We start from the raw sequence: 17277 nt of genomic DNA on the forward strand, positions 1-17277 counted from the left end.
TTATTTCTGCATATCATAGAAGTTGGAAGGGAGTGTTGATTGATGTGAGGAAATGTTTTGGTCTTTTTATTTTTTGATTGTCTCTTTTGAGTGATATATAGATATTGTTAATTTCCATCGGCAGATTTGTCTGAGTGCCGGGCTTCCAGGAATTCTGTAATGTTTTTGGGCTGGTGGGATGTTCAGAATTTCCCAGTTGAAACTATGGCTAAGTCTGTCCAGGAATTTCCTCATTGTTTCTGATTCCAAGATGGTGTTTATGGATGCGCTCTGCTAGTCTTTTGCCTGTTTGTCTTACACAGTGGCTGTGTTGTATATGATTCCTACCTTTTTTTCTGGGGCTGTTGGGTATTTTGGACTGCTGCAATGTACACAGCTTCTCCTTTGGAGTGATGTTGTTTCTTGGAAACTGGAGCACTTGGTTGGTTAGTTGTATGATAGAGTTGTGTTTCTAATTTGCCATCACTGTCTCTGTTGATGAAGAGATATCCAAGAAAGGTAGCATATTGGGTTTTTTTCTTCTTCCCCTGTGAATATAATTCCTTTGAAAATGTAATAGTTTTATGCATTTTCTCTAGCTGGTCCTCTTTTATTATGACAAAGATATCATCTATATACCAGATCCGTACTTTTGGTTCGTATATGTGGCAATGCTATAGATTCTAAGCATTGTATTACGGTCTCTGCTATGAGTCCTAAAAATGGTGAACCCATGGGCATTCCTTTGATTTGTTGATATATTTGTCCACTGAATTGAAAGTATATGGTTAGGCAAAGGTTGATGAGGTTCATGATTCTGAGTATTTTAATCCTGGTGTATTTAGTCAGGTCAGGTATGGTATGTAGTAGTAGTGCTGTAATGGATGTAATTCTGCATTTATAGATGCAAAGAATACTGTGACATCAAATGAGACCATGATTTCATCATGTCTTGGATTCTTTGGAGGCACTGTAGTGGGGATGGAATATTTGCTTCCCTCTATTAAGGGTTAAAGGTTTTTTTCCAGTTCTTTAGCAGCTTGAGATCTCTGGTAGCAATACAATTGGATGGAGAGATATGTCTGGCTTGAGTGGGCGGACAGGTCCATTGCTTTTCATTTGCTCTTATTCTTCTTAAATAATTTAATCTTTAAGGTCACTAAGAATGTTGGCAAGATTTATTCCAGTTAATCTTATACCCAGAATGCTTTTCAAAATCTTCTATTATCCATGCAAAATTAGGCAGAGAAGTGGCATGCTTATCTACAATTACCAAAACATCACTGGCAAATTAAAACGACTAGATTTAAAAATAGCACTCTCCTTACCTGAAAATTCTCTGAGAGTTCTGGAAAAAAATGTTCATACATTCGCAAATCTTCCAGTGGACGTCCCAATTCCTGTTTTGGTTTCAGTTTATTGATATCTGTCTCAATGTCATCGTTCTAAAGAAAAAAAAGTCCATAAGCATAATGAAAACCCTTGGGGAAACTATGTTTTTAGGTAAAATTACTAAAACACTGAATAGTTCTTGAACGTACGATTCTTTTATGCTTACAGCGGAAAAATCTCAAAACTTCTGATTGACTGAAGAAAAACTGGCTACAACACACTGTGGGTTTTCCCTATCTCTGAATCAGTAGAAAAACCTTAGCCATTATTCATCCCTATTTTGCCTCTATCATCCGATTTCACTTGATCTTCCAACATGGGTGATAAATTCTTCTGATATCAGAATATATTGATCTTTGGCTATAATTAAATTTAAGGGAGTGGAATAAGGGGGAAAACATATTCTAATACTAATATAGTTAAGAATGATTGCAGCTAGATCACTCAAGCTGGTAAAAGATGAAGAAAGCAGTTTCATAGATAGCCCCCGTCCCAAAGTACAACGCTTGTTTAAGCTGTGGTTAGGTAATACACGTAGAACGGAGAGGCATGCCTGCTAAAAATGGGCTCTCCCAGGTTTCAGATGTTACACCAATGTTATGAGCTGATGTAGCATAAACAGATGAGACCCTGTTTCATAGGATTCAGTTGTAGGAATCAGTTGGGACTGTTGCTTACCTTCCCCTCTGCATGTTTATGGAGATTCTCAGTCATTCAGGTCATGGTTGTCCCAAAGTTGCTTTTTCAAGGGGTGATTGGACTTTCTTGTTTTTCTTTGGAGACATTTTGCTTCTCATCAGTTGAAGAAGGTTCTTGGATGAGAAGTGAAATGTCTCCAAGAAAAACAAGAAAGTCCAGTTGCTTCTTGAAAAAGACCTTTGGGATTTCCCCTCTGCAGTGTAGCAACATTCCTGTCCAAGCTTCTCAACTCTATGGTCAGATTGGTAGTGGAGTACACCAGGATTATATTTATATTTATATTTAATTGGATTTGTATGCTGCCCCTCTCCGAGGACTCGGGGTGGCTCACAGCATATATAGTAGACATAACAATACAATAAATCCAATACAATTAAAAATTTTAAAAAAATTATAAAACATTGACATTGACCCAATGAATTATACTAAAAACACTTGTTGGTCGGGGGGAGATCTAATTTCCCCAGGCCTGGTGACAAAGATGAATTTTTAAACTCTTTCGGAAGGCTAGGAGGGTGTGGGCAGTGTGAATCTCCGGATGGAGCTGATTCCAGAGGGCCAGGTCCCCCACAGAGAAGGCTCTTCCCCTAGGTCCCGCCAACCAGCATTGTTTGGTTGATGGACCCTGAAGAAACCAACTCTGTGGGACCTCACTGGACGATGGGATTTGTGCGGCAGAAGGTGGTCTCGGAGATAATCTGGTCCTAAACCATGTAGGGCTTTATAGGTCATAACCAACACTTTGAATTGGGTCCGGAAACCAATCGGCAGCCAATGCAGTCCGTGGAGTGATGATGAGAAATGGGCATGTCTTGGAAGGCCCAAAACCACATTTTGCACGATTTGAAGTTTCTGAACACACTTCAAAGGTAGCCCCATGTAGAGAGCATTGCAATAGTCGAACTCCGAGGTGATAAGAGCATGAGTGACCGTGAGCAAAGACTCCCTGTCCAAATAGGGCCGCAACTGGTGCACCAGGTGGACCTGGGCAAATGCCCCCCTCACAACAGCCAAAAGATGGTGTTCTAAAGTCAGCTGTGGATCGAGGAGGATGCCCAACTTGCGAACCCTCTCTGAGGAGGTCAATAATTCCCCCCCACCAAGGTAATGGATGGACAGATGGACATGTCCTTGGAAGGCAGTACCCACAGTCACAAAAACAGGAGGGAGAGGACTGACCCCTGAGGAACCCCACAAGGTAGCGACCTAGGAGTCAACCTCTGACCCCCCGCTGACTGCGACCGACCAGGGAGGTAGGAGAACCACCATAAAACAGTGCCTCCTGCTCCCAGCCCCTCCAGTCGGTGCGGAAGTATACCATGATCGATGGTATCGAAAGTCGCTGAGAGGTCAAGAAGCACCAGGACAGAGGATAAACCCCTGTCCCAGGCCCGCCAGAGATCATGCATTAGCGCGACCAAAGCCGTTTCCGTGCTGTAGCCGGGTCTGAATTCTGACTGCCGAGGGCCTAGATAATCGGCTTCTTCCAAGGATCGCTAGAGTTGGAGCAACACCACCTTCTCAACAACCTTCCCCATAAAGGGAAGGTTGGAGACAGGACGATAGTTGTTAAATATGGCTGGGTCCAGGGAAAGCTTCTTGAGGAGGGGGCGCACAAGTACCTCCTTGTAGGGAGCCAGGAAGGAACCCACCCTCAGAGAAGCATTGCTAATCTCTTGGACCCAGCTCCGTGTCGCCTCCCTGCTTGCTGAGATCAGCCAGGAGATCAACAAGCAGGTGGCGGAACTCACAGCTCCAATGGCCTTGTCTACTTCATCAGGTGTCACCAGGTCAAACTCACTCCAAACAGGTGGACCAAGACGGGGCCCTGTCACCTCGACTGACTCGTTGTCAGCCAGCTCTGCATTCCAATTGGAGTCAAAATCAGTCCGGATCTAAGCGATTTTATCTGCGAAAAACTTATTAAATGCCTCAGCACTACCCTACAAGGGCTCCCCAACTCCTCCAATTAAGGAGTGAGTGAGTCACCCTTAACTGGACAGCTGGGTGGGATTCCGCAGACGCAATCAGGCCAACATTGTATGCACGTCTTGTCGACCTGATCGCCACTTTGTAAATCTTAATATGAGCTTTTACAAGTGGATCTGACAAGAGCAGTAAAGTGAGGTTACTTCTCTACTCTTACTGCATCAGCGGATAACCAGTTGGCTGACCAGGTCCCATTTGGGTAACAAGGAACCAGGGGAGCCCTTGCAGGGCTACTGTGAAGAATAGTCTCAGCATGACTATGGCCACCCAAGAAGTTTGCTTCAAGTTGTGATTATGCCCAATATCAGGTTGCTTCCGGAATGGTGGGGGATGCCGGAACGGTTGTGGAAATGGAGCTGCATATGCAGCTCCGGGTGACCAGCAGGGTGGGTGCATCGGAACAAGATTTGGCTTCTGCGGATGCACAGGAAGCAAAAACTCACAAGGGGACACACGCATGTGCGAGATTTCAGTGTTTTTTTTTGCTTTCACACATGCACGGAAGCAAAAAAAAAACCCCGCTGAAATCTCACATGTCCAAGCGTCTTCTCAAGAGATTTACTTCCTGTGCATGCACAAAGCTGCTTCTCAAGGTTGCACAGAGCAGTTTCCTTGCAAGAGCTTAGGCTAGACACATTTCATCAGTATGCGGAAGAAGATGGAGGTGGTTAGCGGGGTGGGGGAGTACAGGGTGGCATGGACTTGTTTGTAGTACAGTGAAGATGGCTGCAGCTGAGGCTTTGCACCACACTGCTGGGCTAAGTTGGCTGAGTACTTGTGCTGTTAGGCTGGAGCAGCTGCAACTTTGTCCCACACTGCTGGGTTGGAGTGGCTGAGTTGCAGGGTGTGTTTTCCCCAGCAAGCGAGGTAGTTGAAGCTGCATCAAAACAGGGTGGTCACCCGCACCACTGGGAAAGGCCCAATGTACTTAGGATCCAGCTTCTTACTCAGGAGGTGTAGGTTTCAGTGTTTAGTAGATAGGAATATCAGCTGCCCCACAGGGAAAGAAGCCTGCGTCCTCCGGGTTTTGCCAGCTTGCACCAATGAGCGGAAGGGGTTGTATGCTCTGCCTCTGAGCTATGCAATCTACTTGTGTCATCCACTTGTTTTCAGAGATAAGGCATGACTGGACAAAAGTCTGGCTTTTCATGTGACTATTTAGGCAGATTCTTTCTTTTCTTTTAAATAATAATTAAATATGATAAAATGGAGTAACATGCTGATACAGAAGGGGAGAAATTTTATAGGACTGTATCAGTGAAGGGCTACCAAAATTTTTACTACCACACTGTGGGTGGGGCTTATGCAGGACGCCATGCATTTTCTTTCAACATCTTTCAGTGCAAACTGGTGCTCTGGGGTGGAGCTCCATTTTCGCTACCCCAATGCATACTTCCCCCCGGTCTGGGCAGTAGCCCACCCCTGGACTGTATAGTTTTGTGAAATGCTGCAATCCCAAATTTATTGTTTTTTTAAAAAATCAATGTATGTTTCAACACTATTTCCTTTCTCTTTTTTTACTGTAGGTCTACTAAAAGTACATTTAATGTACTCATTAAATGTATTCATTATTTGGAAAACACACGTTTTTCCAGTGTCCAAATAATCAACTTCTCTGAAGGATAAAAATGATATTTTTAGAATTAAGAATGTATGATATTTCTTCAAAAGTATTACTAACCTTAAAATGTTGATCTATATCATCTTCATTATCATTTTCAACCTCAGATTCTGTGTCGATGTCATCATTGTCATCACTTTCATCTACTACGTCATCCACTGTGATATAAAATGCTCTATAAGTAGGGCAGATGTACGTTTTCTACAATATGTATATCCCAGAAAAGAAATGATGCATGTGAAACTTCTCACTCATCAACTGGAACCTAATACTACATAAAAACTTAACTTTCCATGATGACACCACTGTATATTTAATTATACAGTAACAAACAAGTTTATTCCGTATTTTACTCAGGAGGTTCATTTAGGTAGGCTACAGAATGACAGTGTTTATGTATATTAATTTCTTCATTAATAGTTCATTCTCTGAAAACTTATTTTGAGAACCTGGAAGGAGTCCTAAGGTGGAGGAGACAGAGATAGAACTTGCTGAAAACTGGGAGACAACAGCTTTTATATCCTACTCATTAAAGACACATCAATTTATGTTCAGCAGTTCTATCTCCCTGCAATAAGCCCAGCCAGATATACTTCAGGGAGATAGAGAGTCCCATAGTCCCCCAAAAATGTTTTATGGGTGGGAAAATAATATTTGACTGCCTTTGCTCTTCTACCCCACTCCATATACACTGATGTTTCTCTAAATCTCAGGCAGAATTAACAGACTGTAACTATTAAAATCCTTTGTTTACTTATTTTGGCACCTAACAGAATTTTAATACAGACTTTCCATTTTTAAGAAATTCTTGAAATTGAGCATTTTATAACGGGATCAGCCCTATCACACATAAATAGTATATGAGCTAAACGTTGGCAGCAAAATAGCAAAAAAGTTGGCTATACAATTTCAGTCCGTTTTAAGGAAGAAGTTGGAGCAATTTCCCTCTGTTTTCTTTTGCCACATTCCCATATTTAACATGCCCACTAGGCCAAACAAACCCCAGGTTATTCAAAGATAGGAAGGAAGGGAGCAAAGGATGTGGAGGGGGGAGATGGGATCTACTACTGGTCCAAAAACTACCTTCAGTGTGATGTTCCCAAGTTCCCAGCCAAGGCTTGTGGAAAGTAAGGAGAGTTACAGGTGATCTTACTCTGGGGGATGGGCAATATGTTCCAAATGTGGGTGATACGGCAAAGAAGGCTTTTCTCTTGGACCCGGTACCACCACCAGTATTTCCTGCCCAACAGGACTCACAGTATGACTCCTTTGCTAGTGTGGCTGGGGCAGCCTGACCCATTGGGTGGCAGACTTTGTCAAAGTCTTGGATCTTGAAGTTCAATGCACCCAAAGCCATTTGGTCTTGCCAGGAGACAGTTAAAGCCTGTTTGTCCCCAAAGCTTCCAGACACCATGATATACCAAATGCCAAGTTCCTCCAGTGACAACATGATCCCACACACAGGAAAGAGACAGATACGAATGCAGTCTCTACAATGCTGCCCCCTAAGCTTTCTGCAATGAAGCTCATCTAAGGCCAACGTTCTTAACATTTCAGAAGCACGCGAAGACAGCCAACTTGGACCAGGCATATTAATAATTTAATTTATTACTTTTAGGCCTCTATCCTATACTAGTTATTGCGTTTATGGTCAAGTACCTACAAATATTGTTATCTAGTATCTACCCTATCCACAATACACTTTTATATTTATTTATTAGTGTCTCAGTATTAATTTTATTCTACAGAAAAAGTATATTTTCTATAAGATGAATAAAACATACTTCATCTTTTTAGCTGAGAGCACGCGCATTGCTTATCTACAAACCTATCCATTGTAAACTTCAAGGTTTCAAGAGTTATAGAATGGTTCCCAAAGCATGTAGCTCATACATTTGAGAGGCAAGACAGCCTTCTGTTAACTGTATTGCAGGAGTCCCCCACCTCTCAGCCATGGGCCGCTAATGGGCTGTGAACTGTTTGCCACATGCTGCGGAAACAGAGAATGAGCGTGCGCGCAAGTGCATCCCAACTTGTTCAAGCAGCAGACCAGCATTTGCACGAGTGGCAGGCACACACGCACCCTGCTCACACAAATGGAGCTCTGCATGCACACGCTTTCTGCCCACTCAAGCAGAACCACCCTCTCTCTATTTTCCTGTCCGTAAAGCCAGACAGGTTGGGAAACTCTCCTGTAGACAGTTCCCTTTCACATATGAGCAAAAAAGATGGGACAATATGTTTTTAAAACAACCGCAGAATATCAAAAGATGATACTTTTCTTTTTAAATTTTAAATTTTATCGTGTAACTGTTTTTATTTTTGACATCAGGTAAATATATTCGAATAACGTTTTAAAATTTTGAAGGCAAAGAATACACCTAGTAGGTGCATAAGTGAGATATTACTCACTAGCAAAACTATTTTTATGTAAAATTACTGTTACATACTATTTTTATGTAATTTTGCTCCTCCCACTGACAGCAATGCCGTATGACACAGCTCTTACTACTGAGGAACATCCCAACCCAATATCCAAAAAGACTGGGGGGAGAGGGGTGAAAAGGATGAAACTGGTGGACTATTTCACTTGACAAAACCCATACTACAAATAAAACAGGTTGATGGAAGATAAATCACCAAAAATGATTTGATTATAAGAATTTAATTTTGGTCAGTAGAACAAAATTAAAATTACGGTACTGTAGATATACATTTTTGTTTTGTAGCAATTGTACAGTACAGGAATGCATATTAATTTTAAAAAACAGTACAGTGGTCCCTCGATTTTCGCGGGTTCGAACTTCGCGAAACGGCTATACCACGGTTTTTCAAAAATATTAATTAAAAAATACTTTGCATTTTTTTTCCCTATACCAGTTTTTCCCGCCCGATGACATCATACGTCATCGCCAAACTTTCGTCCGCCCTTAATAAATATTTTTTTAAATAAACTTTAATAAATAAACATGGTGAGTAATAATCTAAATGGTTGCTAAGGGAATAAGAAATTGCAGTTTAGGGGTTTAAAGTGTTCAGGGATGGCTTGTGATACTGTCCATAGCCAAAAATAGTGTATTTACTTCCGCATCTCTACTTCACGGAAATTCGACTTTCGCGGGCGGTCTCGGAACGCATCCCCCACGAAAATCGAGGGAACACTGTATTATTTTACATGGGAGAATTTTTATTGTGATATGATGATTTCAGGAATAGGCATCGAATACCCAAATGAGGACAAATTAGACAAGACCACAATGTCTTGCCTAATTTCAGATGTTGTAGGTGCTTCATCACTGGAGCTTTTTAAGAAGAGACTGGACAGTCCCTTGTTTGAAATGGTATAGGATCTCCTGCTTGAGCAGATGGCTAGACTAGAAGACTTCCAAGGTCCCTTCCAGCTCTATTCTGATTTTAAATTAAATAGTTTTAAAATTGTTCATACCTTCAGGAGGCAAACTATACAGCTGATACACTGGTCCATTAACAGGCATAATAGGTAGTTGGAAATGGAAAGCACTTTTAATGGTCGGTAATGGAAGACGATTTTTTGGATAGCATTTCCTCATTATCAAACTGGAAATGTTGACAAGTGGATCCAGAGTTCTTACTGCAAGGCATTCCTATTATAGAAGTAAATTGATATATTAAATTAATAGAAGATAAAATATTTTATGAGCAATAACCACTGGTTACAAAGAGAGTATATTTTAATTCATTTAGAATAGAATTCTTGCCTTGTTCATGTTCTTACATAAACCTATATGCACGCACACAAACACAATTTTAACAAGTTGCTGCAACATTAAACAAGAAATGGCAATACCAATATTGTAATTATTTCGAAGTGTGGCAATTCATTCTTAGGCAGAATTTCTATACTAGAAAATCCAAAATGTTGAATGATAACATGAATCCTGCCTATGTTGAACTCCTCCTATAGCCATAATGGTGAACCTATTGCACGCATGCCATAGCTGGCACAAAGCATCTTCTATGGGCACGCAAGATGTCGCCCCAGTTCAGCTGTCGCGCATGTGCAAGCGCCCTCTGCTGGCCAGCTGGTCTTTGGGCCTCTGCTGTTCATGCAGAGGGGATGGGGTATGTACGAGAAGTGAGAGTGCACGCATGTTCAGGGCACACGCTGGGGCATGCGCACATGCATGGAGTGCATGCATATGATGCATGCACAGGGGCCATGCACACATTACTTTTAGGGGGTTCAGGCACACATGCACACTTAGGGCACTCGGTCTGGAAAAGGTTAGCCATCACTGTCCTACAGTATCAGCCTAGGTGTTATGCTCCAATGCCATTTCACTGTTCAAAGTTCTAAAAACAGGTAAACCACAAACAAAACAATTGAAAATTTCCATGTAATTAGTTCAAAATAGCTGCTGCTTATTTCAGAATAAAGAGGCACAGAGACCCTTTAAATCTTTCTTTTTTCTTTCTTTCAACAAGTAGCTCTTATTAACTCTCAAGGGCTTCTAGAGAGAAGAGTTATACCGGCAAAGAAACTGATATCCTCACACTGGCACCGTAGGATATAGGATATGAGCAAGATGTGCTCAGTCTTCATTGGCTAATTCTTTTTCTACCCTTTTTATTCTTTCAAGTCAGTATCTGTTTATCACCAGGACATTGAAGCTGGCGAAAAATATAATGTCCAATTTGCTAATAGTCCTCCCTTGGTTGAGTGCACATTACAGTATACTGTAAGACTTTTGGGCGCAGTTTTAAAGTGGCGGTTTTGATGTCTGACCTAGGATCGCGTTCTCTAACTATAATTAACCTGATGAATTAGTTGTTCTGGATAGGGTTGCTGGATTATTCCATTTCCATGAAATGTCAGGTGGGGCGCAAGTATCAAATATACTAGTGCACAATGAATATATTCTCTTACAAGTCATAATTTTTCAACTGAAGAATTAAAATATATATGGATTCAATATTTTTATCTACAAAATGTTTACATTTCCATTTGAATTGTATGTGTGTGTGTGTGTAGATTTTCACGGGTACAGGTATGACGGTCTTGGTATATTCGGGTTTCTTCCCGTGTAGGATTTAGAAATTTCTGGCGACGTTTCGACGAGGTCCCACTCGTCATCTTCAGGCTGGTGCTTCTGTCCTTGTTGTTCACCCTAGAACAAGGACAGAAGCACCAGCCTGAAGATGACGAGTGAGACCTCGTCGAAATGTCGCCAGAAATTTCTAAATCCTACATGGGAAGAAACCGAAATATACCAAGACCGTCATATATATATAATAGCATAAAATGTTTAAAATTTACCTGTGAAGTGTTGTACAGAATTTTCATCCCATCAACATCTAGAAATGCTTTTCTTCCCAGCTTGATATTGGTAATACTTTTAATAGATTGCAAGATTCCCTTGCGGATTAACATATGTCTATGCCGACTATCATGACGGTGCCAATCTATATAGATTGATAACAGCATTTGGACATAGCCTCTATCCACAGCTCTCCGTGCATTTGTTTCTTGAAGGGGAAAAAAAGATTTAGAGCTGTATTATAATAAACCTGATATTTCTTCTGGCAACTACAAGAGAAACTGAATAATTGTGTAATATAGAATCAGAATGAAAATAGAATTTATTTCTTCCCTTGCTACTACATTTATGATAAAATATTAAGAGCAACTGAATAATTGTGTAATATAGAATCAGAATGAAAATAGAATTTATTTCTTCCCTTGCTACTACATTTATGATAAAATATTATGAGAGCAACATCTGAAATAGCTTTTAGGATCAGCTGCCACACAAGTACAAAATAACAGCTATGAATAACCACTGTTGTAGATACAAGTCAACATCGGGCAGAAATCAAGGACTGACTGGCAAGTGATATACTTCCAAGTCCCATTCAAAATTATATATGTAGGGTATATTTGTGAGCAACTCATACATTACTTCATCTTAATATGCTCATAAATTTGTTGTGCAATAACTTAGAAACCTCACTTGGATTTCAGGAAAAGAACCTATGGGAGTACAGTATATTCAATTAAAAGACACTAGAAGCAATCCCAAGAAAAAAGGCAAAAAAGCCAGTTACTATTTCAAAATGTAGATAACATTCATCTACTACCAATTCTTCTGTATTTCAAATCACTTCTTGTTTCATGATTTTAGTATACAAGATGAGACAAACTGTATTTTATGGAATGTTAATTTTTACTTGCTTTATCTGCAAAATCAAATAATCTAGTCACATTCCATATGCTTTCTAACTGCATTGTATACTTACTTGATTTTAGAAGTGCAGTGAGGGTATCTAGAGCAACCCTATAAACAGAGCAAAAAAAATGTAAGTGAAGTGTAGAGGTTGTTATAGAATCTTTTTTTCTTTTTTCCTCATATTTTCTTTCCCCTGTTTTTTTCCTTCCCTTAATTTCCTGTTTTTATTTTCCTTTGTATACCAAAGAGATATTAAAATAATCTCAGCTTTCCCATTTTAGCTACTAGATATGATTATTTATTTATTTATTTATTCATTCATTCATTCAATTTTTATACCACCCTTCTCTTTAGACTCAGGGCGGCTTAGAACATGTTAGCAATAGCACTTTTTAACAGAGCCAGCCTATTGCCCCCACAATCTGGGTCCTCATTTTACCCACCTCGGAAGGATGGAAGGCTGAGTCAACCTTGAGCTAGTGATGAGATTTGAACTGCTGACCTTCAGATCTAGTCAGCTTCAGTGGCCTGCAGTACAGCACTCTACCTGCTGCGCCACCCCGGCTCTTATATTTTATTATATTTTAAAGATTATATTTAACATTGCAAAAGTTATGCACACATATCCAGATGTTTTACTTACTTCATAAGGGCAGTATTTTTCTTACTGTAAGGACCAATTATCTTAAATATCAATTCCACAACTCCATTCTTACCCAAGGAAACAGCATTTACAGCTAAAAATAAAAACAAAAATCTACATCAGTATATAAACATGGTGCTGCCACTATTCTCCAAAACCACAGAATATTTTCTTTTTCAATTATTTTATTTGAATAGTATGATTTCAGATATCAAGTATAATTACTTGATATATTACTGTTTGGCTTAATGGAACATATATATGCATACATATTTAGTAAATTACGTTAAGTGAAGAGTTTTTTGGTGGGGGGATTTACATTACTGCATTGTTCAGTACTAACCTCGGTATTTCTTATACATTTATATAACATATTTGATTTTTAGAATCGATAAACCAATCAAATGCAAAATAAAACTTTTTTATTATACAATCAATACTTAAAGATATTAATTTTGCAAAGGTGATTCTAACATTCCCATAATCAAATTTCAGAGTCTTCATATCAAGCCCTATATCTCTGGTGAACGAATCCTAACTAATAAACATTTTACTAACATTGTGTATTAATGATAAACACTGGAGATTTTGGTAACCACTGGTTACCATCTTCTGTGCATTTAAGTTGGGAGTGCAATGCTTAAGAAAACTTTCCCCTCTATATATTCACGGCACCCATTCATATATGCCTTAATATATATTTGCATGCAAACACAATTATATGACAAAACTTCTGAAACATGAAAAAATCCTAGGAAAGTCCATACTTTCCAAGGCTTTTGTGGAATTAAGTGTTTTTGACTGATAAAACAAAACAAAAATTGTACTGTTTGATATCTCTCTCTCTCTCTCTCTCTCTCTCTCTCTCTCTCTCTCTCTCTCTCTCTATATATATATATATATATATATATATATATATATATATATATATATATATCAGGTTCAAGTCCCAGTGGGTATGGCTAGCTGATGAGGCCAAAATAGATCTATCCTAGTCTCCCTTAATTTTCAAATTCAGCAAAAAAACATGTGAGATATATATATATATATATATATATATATATATATATATATATATATATATATATATATATATATATTTATATTTGTTTTCATAGATTTTCATGGGTATATGTATGTAGATTGTTCTGAGTTCAGGTTTTGCCCCGTGTAATATTACACGGGGCAAAACCCGAACTCAGAACAATCTACATATATATATATCATGGTCTTGGTATATTCGGGTTTCTTCCCATGTAGGATTTGGAAATTTCTGGTGACCTTCCGACGAGGTCCCACTCGACATCTTCAGGCTGGTGTTTCTGTCCTTGTTATATATATATATATAAAGGTTGAAGCATTTGAAGAAAAGAATACCATGCCAACCATCAACTATAGGGGTGGATCTGCTATGCTTTGGGAATTATGTGGCCGTGTATTCAACTAAATATCAACATATCATTATGTTAAGTTAATGTTCTTCCATCAGTGCAGAAACTGAAGATGAAAAGTGGTTGGCTATTTCACTAAGACAACAGTCTGAAAGAAAACCTATATTAATGGCTATACACTGTTAAAAATTGCAACAATACTCACAATTAGTTGAGTACACTCTTAACACTTGAAGACAAGGCAGAATTAGTCTTTGATGCTGCAAGTTTTGTTTCACTATGTTCAGAGTTATATTTAAAGCACCACTAATTCGGGCTTTTACTCCAAATTTTCTATCTGAAAATCCAAAATGGACAGAAATATAAGCAACTCTCCAATTCAAATTTACTGACATACGGCAACATACTACATTGAATTATAAGTAGTCCTTGATTTATAGTTCGTCATTTAAGCATTTCCACCCATTGTAACACACACAGAGGGGGGCGGGCGCTACACCAGTCATATTGCTGGATTTTGGCTGCTTAGCAACCTGTTCATATTTACAACCACTTGCCAAATGCCTTCTTATCATGTGATTGTCATATGTAAGTGACACACTTAATGACTAAGTGATTTGCTTAAAGACTGCAATGACTTGCTTTACAGCCACTGAAAAATACTCACATAAAATCAGGTCTGGTCTTAGGATCTCAATAAGATGGTCAAAATTCCACAAGGCTCCATTGTGGTTATAAGTCAAGGACTACCTGAAATTCTAATAAAGGCTCACATTACTTTTACCATTCAAAATTTGTTCATTCTTAATTTTCTGCCTGTAATATTTTGTGGAGATCCTAATTCCTTCGCAGTTGGCACAATTCAAGGAAAGGTTGCACTTGTGCAAAATCAGCATTTTACTCCAGCAGTACTTATCACACTGCAAGCAAAAATGTGGGAGTCCACTTGCGTTCAACTTACCTTTTGGGCCAATTTTAGCAAGAAGAGAATGTAGTAGCACCATTAAATCTTCATTTGGTGGGGGTTCTTTGCTTGCGTTCACAAGTAATTGCAACAAAATCTGTGTCCCTCCTCGAGAAACAAGAAAACTTGTTCTTCGACTGCTGCCTAGAAATAAAATAAGAGCCATTGGCTGCAACCTTAAAATAAACTGATTTTACAAGGGCATAATTCTTTTACATGACCACTGCAAATTTATGTAGGATATTATTTCCTGACATTAAAATATTAAACTTTGTACGTTACGTTGTAGGACATACATTTCTAAAGTATATAATCTACGAATGATCATTTCAAAGAAATACTTGCCTGCTGCCACCAATTCAATTAAGATATTTAAGATGTTTAATATAGTCTGAAAATCTTTTGTGTTCTGAAATGAACAAACAGGAAGAAAGTCAAGAGTACTTATGTCATGATATATATGAACACAAAATGATCTCTCTGTACAGTCTTAAATAAAATTAACAGCCTGCAAAAGTTTCCTCTCATTTTGATACCAAACCTTAATGTATGCAAGTTGTGTTGTTACAAAAATCAACTAAATAAATGTTTTATGCACAATATTTCTTATATTGGTTGACCACTAATTTCAATGGGTGATACAAAAAGTTTAATTTTTAGGGTCCTGCAATCTACAAATGTGCTATGGAGAGTATGTGAGACTCATCACATTGTACCTACCTACAAGTCACATAAATCCAATTAACAAATAATAAGTAAAATAAGTCTTTAAAGCGCTAGAGGTTTCCCCCCAGCATGACAGAGCTTCTTTAAACAATTACAGACAGGTGGTATGTTTCCATCACACTCCAAAGTATTTTTATTTTTTGCACATGAATCTAAAGTGTGGCACACCTCTATTAATTCGGGCTGTACCGTGCCCTTGGCTTTCCCATGTTAAACAAGTAGCACTGTCCAAGTAACAAAAGCTAGCAATTGTTTTAACTGCATCTAATATACAATTAATCTTTACATCACTATAGCAAAACTCTAATCTTTCACTCTACAGTAACCCTAAAAATAAATAAAACAAATTGCTATGCAAATGATCAAGAAAACATGATGTTTATACTGTTACCTCTAAAGTTGAGAGAATAACTTCTATCCCTGTTGAACCTTTGGCAGTCATATCTTTCCTGATTTTTTCTGAAATAAAAGTTATATATTCTTCTATTAACGGAATAAACTGATATTTAAATGTTAAATATATATGACTTTTAAAAGGTGTAGAAAAGATAAGTATACAAAAGCAAAACAAACAATTAATTTTAGAGATTGTAGATCATCTAGAATTTTTCCCTTAAATATAAAATATTATATTAGCCATTTTTTATAGCAAGACATTCTCTAAGTACCAATCTTTTTATAGCAAATAAATTCTACCTACCACAAGAAAAATCATTCAAAGAGAAAAATGGCCCAAAGTCAATGTGAATGCTTAAAGACCATACTGGCTGACCACTGAAAAGAAGGAGGGGAAATAAAAAGGGAAAAAGGAAGGATCAAAAATAAAATAGAGCAGGGCTGTAAAACTTGTGGCCTGCAGGCTGGATGCATCATGTGCTGGCCATGCCCACGCCCAGTTTAGCAAAGGAGGAAAAATTCATGATACATCATGTGACACTGCCGTAACGATGTTAGTTTGATACCCCTGAAATAGAGAATGGATAAGCAAGAAAAGGCAGTATCAAGAACATTTTCAGATCGTAACAGTTTGTTACAGATTCTTGATTATATCCCATAAGAAAAATATTCAGTTTGCTAAAGATTACTAGTACACACAAAAGGAAGAAACAAAAAAGAATTTATTCCAGGCTATATGTAAACATCCCTACTTGATTCACGCCAAGTGACTTATGTTCAAAGACAACAAAAGTTGAACTATTTGGAGTATTTCACCATATAGAGCAGTGGAGATTTGCTCTCTTATTTTTTATCCTAAGGCAACAGAAAAGATTGTGGTGATTGCTAAGTACCAGGAGACCAATGTTTAAAGGAATGGTTGTTTTTTTTAAAAAAAAAAAAAGTTTAAATATGTAAAAAGTGGTAGTTACAATTAAACATGAACTTTTGCAACTAGTGATTGAGCCCAAGTGACAGCAAAGGGTTCGCTTAAAACGTGATAAACATAACCAACACTCCCCCCCATTTCTCTGATTATTGACATAAGGTTTCTTATTAATGCATGACTATAATACAGAATTAGTAATCTGTCCCAAATGTATCATCAGAATAGTTATTTATTCATATTGAAAATGTAATTTTAAATGATTTCTATTCAACTTTTTGATAACACACATGATCTTACAATGCCTAAACTGTAATTTAAACTTGACTCCCCCACCCCCACCAGA

The 17277-nt window shown here is 38.3% G+C and overlaps 1 protein-coding gene across 4 annotated transcripts in view; it reads right to left on the reverse strand.

Annotated features, from left to right (window-relative positions):
• Positions 1-17277, reverse strand: part of AGTPBP1 (ATP/GTP binding carboxypeptidase 1) — a 57704-nt gene that overhangs the window by 23306 nt on the left and 17121 nt on the right. For all 4 annotated transcript variants that reach the window (XM_070742769.1, XM_070742770.1, XM_070742768.1 and 1 more), the window contains 10 exons: positions 16002-16069; positions 15226-15293; positions 14882-15024; positions 14126-14257; positions 12530-12623; positions 11957-11994; positions 10977-11185; positions 9126-9303; positions 5741-5838; positions 1308-1424 (listed from right to left, as the gene is read on the reverse strand). In XM_070742769.1, the coding sequence (XP_070598870.1) occupies positions 1308-1424; positions 5741-5838; positions 9126-9303; positions 10977-11185; positions 11957-11994; positions 12530-12623; positions 14126-14257; positions 14882-15024; positions 15226-15293; positions 16002-16069 (1145 nt within the window). The remainder of the gene's footprint in view (positions 1-1307; positions 1425-5740; positions 5839-9125; positions 9304-10976; positions 11186-11956; positions 11995-12529; positions 12624-14125; positions 14258-14881; positions 15025-15225; positions 15294-16001; positions 16070-17277) is intronic.

Source organism: Erythrolamprus reginae, chromosome 2 (genome assembly GCF_031021105.1).
Source record: "Erythrolamprus reginae isolate rEryReg1 chromosome 2, rEryReg1.hap1, whole genome shotgun sequence".
Classification (NCBI taxonomy): Eukaryota; Metazoa; Chordata; class Lepidosauria; order Squamata; family Dipsadidae; genus Erythrolamprus; species Erythrolamprus reginae.